At 47.0% G+C, this 10758-nt stretch overlaps 1 protein-coding gene across 1 annotated transcript in view; it reads right to left on the bottom strand.

The window, feature by feature from the left end:
* The window catches only part of Inpp5b (inositol polyphosphate-5-phosphatase B), a 73547-nt gene that overhangs the window by 6654 nt on the left and 56135 nt on the right, over positions 1-10758 (bottom strand). Inside the window, 6 exon segments of the mRNA XM_059254936.1 lie at positions 931-1058; positions 1406-1490; positions 3884-3997; positions 6162-6397; positions 7915-8077; positions 9053-9163. Of these exon segments, the coding sequence (XP_059110919.1) occupies positions 931-1058; positions 1406-1490; positions 3884-3997; positions 6162-6397; positions 7915-8077; positions 9053-9163 (837 nt within the window).

The following is a 10758-nucleotide window of genomic DNA, read 5'->3' as shown; positions in this document are numbered from 1 at the left end:
TTGGGTCTTGAAAAGAAGATAATATTAGACTTGTAGCAGTGAGGACTGGGGTATTGGGGGCACAGAAGGCAAGAGAAAGCAAGATGACAAGCAGGGATAACAAGAGACATCAATGTTGGCAGGGATATCCTGGCTGCACAGGCCCTACGCCTGGAAGGGTTATCCAGGCAGGAATCCAGTGAATAGCCCACATATCTGCACAGCAGAATCAACCAGGGAGCTGGAGGAAAAGATAGGTTCCAGAAGATACTCAGACTCAGTGGATATGAGCGAAGGTTCTGGAACCTGTACTGATGGCAACTGTTGTACATTATTCTATCAATTAAGTTGGGTGTGGTGATGCACACCTGTGAGCCCAGCACTTGGAAAGCTGAGGCAGAAGGATAGTGAATTTGAGGTCAATCTGGACCACACTGAATTCCAGGCCAGACAGAGTCACAGGAGACCCTATCTCACAGAGGCGGGGGGATCATTAACTAACAGTGAACAAAGAGGTAAGTATGACTTTGTCCAATAGGACGGCACCATTAAGTTCACGATCTAACTGTACCATGCAAAACGGAGAACAGAGGGAGCGCATTAACACAGAGCACAGGACCACGTCAGCAGAGTGACGTCGGGAGAGTGGGAAAGTGACAGATCAATGGGACTGGGCCCGTGGGAGGCGAGGAGAGGGAGGAATCAGAAATGACTCAGGTTTCAGGGTTGAGTCACTGGAACTAAGGGCGATGCTATTAAAAGCCAAAGGGACATGAGAGGAAGAGCAGGCTTGAGAAAGAAAGATGGTAATCTTCCAGGGCACTGCGGGAGAAGGCAAGATATTCATTTTCCAAGCCACTGCACTGGAGGGGCTGTTCTGCTCTGTTCTGGCAGGCTCCACCTGCCCAGGGCTAGCTACAGCGCACGCCGATGCTCGGTGCTTCCCCTCACCTGTCTGCTGGCTGTGTAGTTGCCAGAACACTCCAAGCAGCTATGGTAGGCACTGTAACAGACGACGGGCTCTGGCAGGCTCTCTAGGAAAAGCAGCAAGGCTTCGGCCACGGAGTGGTTGTTAGCGCCTTTGGCCCATTGTTAAGGAGCAGGTGATGGTGCTGCCCAGGGATAGGGAAGGCCCAGGGACAAGCATGTGCCAGAAGGGCTGCCTGCTCAGTCAGGCTCTCCTCAGTGCTAGGATGCCAGCCCACATCTCGAAGGCATCATGCTGTTTGTCAGGGGAGTCAGGCTCTCCTCAGTTCCCGCCACCCTGACTGCTTAAAGCCGTAATGTCCTCTCTGAGCAGGCTCTTATTAGGTAGAGCCTGTTAGCCAAGGTCACAGTTTCAGACTCCGGGCTTTGAGATAGGATTCTTCCTCTTTTAAAAGCTCTCATATTCTCTCTCACACACACACACATTTCTGAAGGATACAGAGGTTATCAATCATTCCAGTGTCCAAACAGTCCCTTATATGCTCAAATTCCGGCCTCAGGCCTGGCTGCTGAAACAGATCTTCCTGCAAGAGGGAAGAAAGCCACAAAACAGTTATTTCCCCAGAAAACTGGCAGTGATTTCCTGACTTATTCACCCATATCACCAGAGTCCAAACTGCAGCTGTGCAGTGAGAACTCCCAATCACCCTGGTGGACAATGTGACTTAGGCTGATGTGACTAATTCATCTTCAGGCCTTGTTAGGCATGGCTTCACTAGAGGTCACTAGGCATGCATGCATTATAAAGCTGTGGGTAGGCCCCGCTATACAAGACAAGATCCAGGGTAAGAGAAAAGTCACACAGAGTATGTGTCCAACAGTGTTATGAGAAACATGCCATGTGTAAGACTGAAAAGCTACTTTGATCCTCAACCAAAACAAACAACAACAACAACAAAAAAGAGATGGGGGCAAAAAGATCCCTCAGACCTTATGCAAATAAAAATGTCAGTAAACATCATTCCATTAGTCTCAAGATACTTTGGATTCATTTGTTTCATAAAGCAACTCAACATAATGTAACTATTAATAATAAAAATATTACATATATTGCTTACAAGTTACATTTGAAAGATCTACAGAGAAGACAGACCTCTTATAAAAGTGAATTCTGCCGGGCGGTGGTGGTGCACGCCTTTAATCCCAGCATTCGGGAGGCAGAGCCAGGCGGATCTCTGTGAGTTCGAGGCCAGCCTGGGCTACCAATTGAGTTCCAGGAAAGGTGCAAAGCTACACAGAGAAACCAAGTCTCGAAAAACAAAAAACAAAACAAAAAACAAAAAAAAAAAAAAAAAAAAAAGTGAATTCTGAGGCCTGGGAATGAGCTCAGTGGTAGAGGGCTAAGGCCCAGGGTTCCAACAATTGCATGGCCAAAATAATAATAATAATAATAATAATAATAATAATAGTAATAATAGTAATAATAATAATAATAATAAAGTATACATATACAATGACATATGTATATTTAAAAATTCAGTTTTTAAAAAGAAAGCCCATTATTGTGTATTAATCAGCTTGGGAGTAAGTTATTCACCTTTCAGGGCATCTGTGTCCTCCAAAAGTTGCTATGAAAGTTAAATGAAGCGATGGGATAAACAGAACACAACTTGGTATACAGCAACACCAGTGTGAGTGGGAAAATGAAAAAAAAAACCCAGACATGATGGAGTCCCAGTCCCAGCATACAGAAGGCTGAGGCAAGAGGATCATGAGCTCAAAACTAGTCTGGGGCTGTGAGTTTGCCATTAGCTTGGGCTATATAGTGAACTACTATCTCAAAACCTGGGAACGCAGCTGGGAATGCAGTTCAGTTGTTAGAGCTCTTGCCTAATTAACATGCATGAGGCCTTAGTATAGTCCCCAGCACTAGAGTGTAGGGCAAGGAAGAAGGGAGAGGAGAGGGAGAGGGAGGGGGAGAAGGAAGGGTGGAGGAGAAGAGTAAGGGGAGAGAGACAGAGAGGAAAGGAGAATATGAATGTATTTTGCTGCAAGATTAAAATTTCTATAAACATGGCTTTGAGGTCAGAGGTCAGAGGCAAGAGCCTTTGCCTTTACCAGCCTGCCTCTGTGCCTCCCTCTGTCCAGCATGTGTGGGGCCTGTGTGATGTCCTGTGCCTGGGTGCCTGTCAGTGTCAGCCTGACTAGTGGCCTGTGTGGTGCTGAATAAAATGTATCTTTTTTTTTTTTTTTTTTTTTTGGTTTTTTGAGACAGGGTTTCTCTGTGTAGCTTTGCGCCTTTCCTGGAACTCGCTTTGTAGACCAGGCTGGCCTCGAACTCACAGAGATCCGCCTGGCTCTGCCTCCCGAGTGCTGGGATTAAAGGCGTGCGCCACCACCGCCCGGCTTATAAAATGTATCTTAATTGTCTATGATTCCCCTCATCCTCCTCCAGTCACCAGCCTCCTGTGACCTTCTTCCGTGCCTGGCTTTGGAGCCTGGACCTCACAAACGTATAGCCAAGTCAATCAAACTGACCAACGGATCCCAGAAAGCCTGACTCAGTCTCTCCAAAAATCAACCCTCCAGATTCACGGCATGGGGGTTCCACCTGTCCTCTGTCTGAAATGTCAACAAGGGAGCCCCACCCTACCCCCTCATTCCCAGAAACAGGTGAGAGCTCCTGCAAAAGACATCAAAGTGACCTCCCAGGTGGCATTCAGAAGTCCGTCTCTGGGGACACTGAGAGGCCAGATGAAGAAACACAGAACTGGCAAGGCTGCTCTGCCTCCCAGTGGGGAGCCAAGGTCAAGTACCAAACATGCACTGGAGTCCTCCCTGGGGGGAGCCAAGGTCAAGTACCAAACATGCACTGGAGTCCTCCCTGGGGGCAGAACAATTCTCCACAGATTCCCTGGGACAAAAGGTTTCCACACAAAAGTTATCGACCTCTCTGACTGCCTTAACTCCAACCTACCTGCTGGAGAGCATTTCTATACAGGTAATCGACCATCATCCAGAGTTCTTTGGGGATTTCCATGGGGTTCTCCAGCTGGTTCCTGTCATCTGCAGACTGCAATGGCATCAAGGTCTCCAAAGAAAGAAAAATCATGACAAGTCATGACGAGGTGGAACTTCAGGAAAATGCACAATGTGGGGACAGCAAACAGAAAGGGAAGCTTCTTCAGTGCCACTAACCCCAACATTGCAGAGGCAAGAAATAAAAATAAACAAGGAGATCAGGTGGTACAACTGGGTGACCAAAGGTGGTTTCTAAGGATGGGAAGAGTTCTTAGAGCAAGCAGTTTCAATGAGTGGGGTAGGATATGCCCTAACTTCACAGAAGAAAGTTCTTCCAGCATCCCACTGTTAGAACCAGAGAGGCGGTGTGATCCAGTGAGGAAAGAGCACACACTTGTGAGCCCAAGCTCCAGGGCCACTGCCGCTCCCCACGTGACCTGTGACAAATTGCTCTCCTTCACCGGGTTTGTTTTCATCCACATTAACTAACAGAGTCCCTAACTGAAAATATGCGTTCTAAGACAAAAGTGTACAAATTACCTAAATTTGTGCCAAACTTGTTCCCTTGTGTTAGGATGGTCGCCACAGGAGCCTGTGGTTCTTAGCAAACTTATTTTAGGATAACCTGCCAGATGGCCATTATTTATTTATTTGTCTGTTTGGTGTGTGTGTGTGTGTGTGTGTGTGTGTGTGTGTGTGTGTATGGATGTACAAATGCATGTGGTCTTAGCAAACTTATTTTAGGATAACCTGCCAGATGGCTATTATTATTTGTCTGTTTGGTTTGTGTGTGTGTGTGTGTGTGTGTGTGTGTGTGTGTGTGTGTATGGATGTACAAATGCATGTGGTGGTGGCCAGAGGTCAATACTGAGTGTCTTCTTTAGTTGATTTCCACTTGTTCTTTGAGACAGGGATCTCTCACTGAACCTGGATCTTTCCAATTAGTCTAGAATGCCTAGCCAATGGGTTCCCATGGTCACCTGTCTCCATCTCCCAGAGCTGGGATCACAGACATGTCCCCTTTTTTTTTTTTTTTTTTTTTTTTTTTTTCTTTTGGTTTTTTCAAGACAGGGTTTCTCTGTGTAGCCTTTGCTATCCTGGAACTCACTCTGTAGACCAAGCTGGCCTGGAACTCACACAGATCCACTGCCTCTGCCTCCTGAGTGCTGGGATTAAAGGCGTGCGCCACCACCGCCTGGCAGACATGTACCTTTTATGTGGGTTCTGGGGAATTGAACTCAAGTTCTCACACTTACATGGAAAGCACTTTATCAGCTGAGATATCTCTCAGCCCCCAGGTGACAGTCATGGCTAAGTTTCTCTGTTGCACTGCTTGCTAGACACTGAATGTTTATGCCATGCATCTCCTCCATCCTACCCAGATTACCATAACGAATCTCAGTCACCAATGTGATGGTATCTGGAAGTGGGGCCTTTGGGAGGTAGTTGGTCATGAGGGCTATGTGGTCACAAATGGGATTGGGGTGCAGTAAGAAAAGCAAGAGTCTCCCACTCCTGACATATGAGGACCCCGAGACGGCCATCTCTAGGAACCAAGTGGGCCCTCATTCAAACAAGTCATCGGTGATCTTTACTGTATACTTCAGCCTCTCAAACTGTGAATACAACACTTCTTTTCTTCATAAAGCGCCAGTCTATGGAATTTTGTTACTGTCACTTGCTGCTCTAACACATGCACAGGGATGAAATCAAGACTGGAGAGTGTGGCCATCTTCAGTGGCTGTCCACAGCAGGAGGTGGAGTCTCTCTATGCTGGGATCTGGGCTGGCTTCACAACTTGCTCCAAACCACCCAGCAAGGCAGAAGTGGGACTCTGGGCTTCATCAGCCATGCCATGGAAGGCCTGAGCTTGTCTCTTGTTCTTGCCTCTACCTGCAGAAGCTTGAGCTCACTTCCTGAAAGCTGAGGGCCGTGTGCAGAGGCCAGAGGGCAACCAAAACTGAGGCAGGCAAGAGAGGCTACCTTCAACATGGTGGCCAACACAGTTGCGGCCTGATTCCATTAGCACTAGTGAGTCTTGGACCAGCAGAAAAAAGCAAGAGTCATGAGAGACAACTCACTGTCATTTTGGGGGTGGGAGGGGCTTGTTACACTGATACTAAGCAAACTCTGGGAGCCTGCAAAAACCTTACATCCTGGAAGGTGGATACAGAAATAGAGTGTTTGCCCTAAGCTGACGACTATTGGATATTTCGTCAGGGTCTGTTACTCACCAGCTTGCTAACAGTATCCAGTGGTAGGTCTAAGATTGGCTCCCTCATGTAGCACAGTGTATGAATGGGAGACCCGAAACAGCTGGGCAGGTAGTTCCCAGACACAGACAAAAAGTAATCCTTTCCCCGGTCCAAGTGCAAAACCAGAATGTCTTCAATTTTGTCTTTGCCTGAGTTGAGTTTTGTGGCCGTAGCCTTATTTACAAAGAGCTCCAATTCAATCTCAACGTGAGAATCTACAGAAAAAGTTTAAAAGTAACGTCAGCGAGGGAGCAGTCAAGAGAAAGAGGAAAAGGCAGGAGGGAAGAGAGGCAGGCCGAAAGGCTAGGAAAGAAACAAAAGGTATCCATTGACAAGGACCTGTGAGCTCGCACCGTGGAAGCACACACTGTGCACAGTCCAGCCTGGAAATGCGAAGACAACACATGTAAGCCAGAGACAGATGCAAGAAACTCAAGTAGCAGGCCCTAAACTAGGAGAACGAATCTGGTAAGAAGGCATGGATCAAAGGACCAGCCCTCGACCACGTAAGATGAAAACGTGTGCCCCTTCAAAGATCCAGGGAGGCTATCACCTGGGAACTAGCCAGGAAACACTCTGAATTCTCTAGCTGCAGATTTTTTTTTTTTTTTGAGACAGGGTTTCTCTGTGTAGCTTTGCACCTTTCCTGGATCTCACTCTGTAGACCAGGCTGGCCTCGAACTCACAGAAATCTGCCTGGCTCTGCCTACCGAGTGCTGAAATTAGAGCCACCCCCCCACCCCCCCACCCCCCCACCCCACCCCCACCCCCCAGCTTCCAGCTGCAGAATGGGGATGTTACATTCTGGGGGCCTGTTACCATTTCTAGATTACTACCCATTATCTTTCTCTCTCCACAAGGGTGGATACTGTTAAGTCTCAAACCCTGGGACAAATGGCTGAGGTGCCTATTTAACATACCAAAGAGGACCTGACCACCAGATTCTCCCAGCATCCCTCAGTCCCTACCTGTTACAGGGGATAGCTGGTATACCCCACCCTCTACCCTGAATTCTCCAGCCCAGGGGCTGGGCTGCCCTTCCCCCAGAGGCTCTTCCCTATGTAATCCAGACATTCTGGTTGCCCGCCTCTTTTGTGCCTCTGGCCTCCTGGCTGCTACACCTGGTTCCCCTCTCTCCCCTTTCCTCCCCTCTCCCCACATGGCCCAGCTCAGTCTGGTCATGTCCACTCTGGATTCTCCCAGCTGTCACTACCTCTACATGCGCTCTTCCTTTTTATTTATAATAAACTTTCTGCTCCATCATACCTAGGAACAGTCATGTCCTTTCCTACCCTTTTTATTTTTTTTCCACCAGATACCTGGGCACTGATTACAACAAGACAGGCAGTAGAGATAGCCCCGAAAGTAGCAGCACCTGCCATAATCCCACAACTCCGTGACTACAATGTTCTTGAAACAGAACACACGCCCCTCAGCACTTTACATTTTATATATGGCTGAGTTCGGCTACAGGGGTTTGGGGAAAAAAAGCTTAGAGCCAGCAGAGGCCGGCAGATCTCTGTGAGGCCACCTTGGCCTACACAGTGAGTTCCAGGACAGCCACGGCTACATGATGGAGAGACTCTATCTCAAAAACAAAACAAAACAAGACAAAGCAAAACAAGAAAAGTTTCTGGCCAGGAATAAGGCATTCAGAAGCAAAAAAGCCTATGTAGGAAAATGAAAAGGCCAGGCAGGGCATAGAAGGCAAGCCTAGGGAGAGCCGAGTTACCTGGCAGGAGGAAGCCTTTGCTGGGTTTGGCAGTCAGCCACTGCTTACAGTAAGATTCTTCATCAGGCTTGTTGATGAACTCAAACTGACAGGGTACTTGGCCATTATGGATCGTGAAGGACTCCGTTTGCAACTGCATGTACTTCACATTCTCAAAACAGAACTGGGGACAGACAAGGGACAGTCAGAGCCAGTGTTCCCTTCTCAAGCTGCGCACCCACCCTGACTGGAAAAACTACTTGTCTTGGGAAGAAAATGAACAACCATCTCTCTGAAATGTATTTAGCTGAGAGGGCACAGTTGCCGCTAAAGACCACTGGCCTATGCAAGCCAAAGCCCAAGGTGTTTTTAGAAGTTTCCTAAAGTGAACAAAGCTTCCGTCTTTGTTCTTCCCAAACACCATGCTCAAGTTGGCCCCTGAACCTGAGGGTCAAACTCACTCTGCCACGGGGCTGGACATCTGCAGCTTAAGTATCTTCCCTTGAACTCCATTTGCTTTTTCAGACAGTCTCACTAGGTAGCCCTGGCTGGCCTGGAATTCCTGGAATTTGCTATAGACCAGACTAGCCTGAATTCAGAGATCCACCTGCCTCTGCCTCCCAAATTCTGAGAATAAAGGACTGTGCCACCACACCCAACACAATGCCCAGTGCCCACCACCACCCTGCTGTGGAATGTCTTTCTTTATGCTGTGAATATGTGTTGCTCTGATTGGTTGATAAATAAAGCTGCATTGGCCTATGGCAAGGCAACTTAGAGGCAGGCAGAAATCCAAGCAGATAGACAGGAAGAGAAAGGAGGAGAGAGACCCCAGCCTGCCGCCCAGGAAACAACATGCCAGCAGACCAGTAAGCCACAGAACACATGGCAAAAACATAGATTAATAGAAATGGGTTAATTTAAGTTATAAGAGCTAGCTAGCAAGAAGCCTGCCATATGCCATGCAAATGGTAATTAATAGAAGCCTCTGAGAAATTATTTTACAAGCACCTGTGGGACTGCGGGCTGGGCAGGACCAGAGAAACCTTCTGGCTACACCATCCCAACATGGGTTCTGGGGCTTAACTCAGGTCCTACCAACTGAGTCAACTCCCCAACCCTGATGCTAATATTCCTAATAGGTCTGGGTCTTTCCTACCTCCCGTTTGGAGAGTGACACAGAAGGAATGTTGGCATTTTCCATCTTATCCAGGGAGCGGACAATTTCCTCCAGCGTCTTCCGGTAGAGTTCTTCATTCACAACCCTCACCTGGGAGGGAAACATTAGAGACTTGAGTGCAGAGCCTTCTGCCCATTCTTCTTTCTTGGTGTTGAAGGTTGGGACATCAGGAAACAGCAGCTGCTAGCATTTCAGGAAGTGACAGCTATGTACATTTAGTTCATTAACAAATAACTCTCAGGGCGATGGTGGCGCACGCCTTTAATCCCAGCTCTCGGGAGGCAGAGGCAGTTTGCCTCTCTGTGAGTTTGAGGCCAGCCTGGTGATCCAGGAAAGGCGCCAAAGCTACACAGAAAAACCCTGTCTTGAAAATCCAAAAATAATAATAGTAATAATAATAACCCAATCAATGACAGATTCAGAAGGATCCCCAAGCTATTGTAAGGCCGTCTGCTTCCTGATCAGCAGGAGGACACTGGAATGTCCTGGCTGCTCCTCCTGTTGGGTCACAGGTCTTAGCCAAAAGACACTTTCTATCTCTGTCCTGCTTGCTGCCACCCAAGGGCCAGCAGGGGGATATTTTTTCTATGATTTTAATACAAAGGTGTATTTCTTGGTTTTTTTGTTTTTGTTTTTGTTTTTGTTTTTACACAAACTCATCAGCAAGAAAGAATATGTCAGGCTCTCCTTTCTGTATTTTAAATATAAATACTTTTTAATTTCTCAACAATAAAATATTAATTGCAACATTACTTAGTGACCCCCGCTTCTCAGAGAGTAACTCACTATGTAGAATAGGTTGGCCTCCAACTCACAGCTTAAAGGCGAGAGCCACCACACCCAGCCTTAGGCTCTTCTCCAGTTTCAGATTCTGACCTGCATCTACTCTACTCCACCTGCAAGAACCGGTAGTACAAAGCAATACAGAAGCCGACGGTGACAAAATGCACAGAGTACTGAAGTGTCTGCCTTCACTAGGAACTGGGCAGCTGCAACAGAAAACAATGGCTTCTCTCTCCTCTCACTGTAGTGACTTAAAAATTTTCAAAAAATTATTGGCAGAGAGATAGCTCAGTGGTTAACAGCACCAGCTACTCTTCCAGAGGACCCAGGTTCAATTCCCAGCACCCACATGGTAGCTCACAACTGTCTGTAACTCCAGTTCCAGGGAATCTGACACCCTCACACAGATACACATGCAGACAAAACACCAATACACATTAACTAAAAATAAAATAAAATTTAAATATCGGCAAAGTTCTGGGAAAATAAGCTCATATGTAGTAGGTGTAAACATAAAATGTTAAGAACTGGGGCTGGAGAGATGGCCCAGCAGTTCAGAGCAGAGGCTGCTCTTGGAGAAGACCCGGTTTTCCTCACCGATATGGCGCCTCACAACCATCTATAACTCTAGCTCCAGAGGATTGATGCCCTCTCCTGGTCTCTGGGAGCACCAAACATGCAGGCAGTGCATATTCATGTATGCAGGCAAAACATTCACACACATAAAATAAAAATAAATTTTTCCTGGCATGGTGGTACATACTTTTAATCCAAATCCCTGAGTATCAGGCCAGCCTGGTCTACATAGTGAGCCCCTGTCACAAAAATAAATAAATAAATAAAAGAGTCTTTTTTTAAAAAAAATAATAAGAGCTGTTTGGAGTAGACACTAATAAATGAGT

Source organism: Peromyscus eremicus, chromosome 2, assembly GCF_949786415.1.
Source record: "Peromyscus eremicus chromosome 2, PerEre_H2_v1, whole genome shotgun sequence".
NCBI classification, from domain to species: Eukaryota; Metazoa; Chordata; class Mammalia; order Rodentia; family Cricetidae; genus Peromyscus; species Peromyscus eremicus.
The sequence above is the reverse complement of the archived record's forward strand: the minus strand, read 5'-3'. Positions and strand labels throughout refer to the sequence as shown.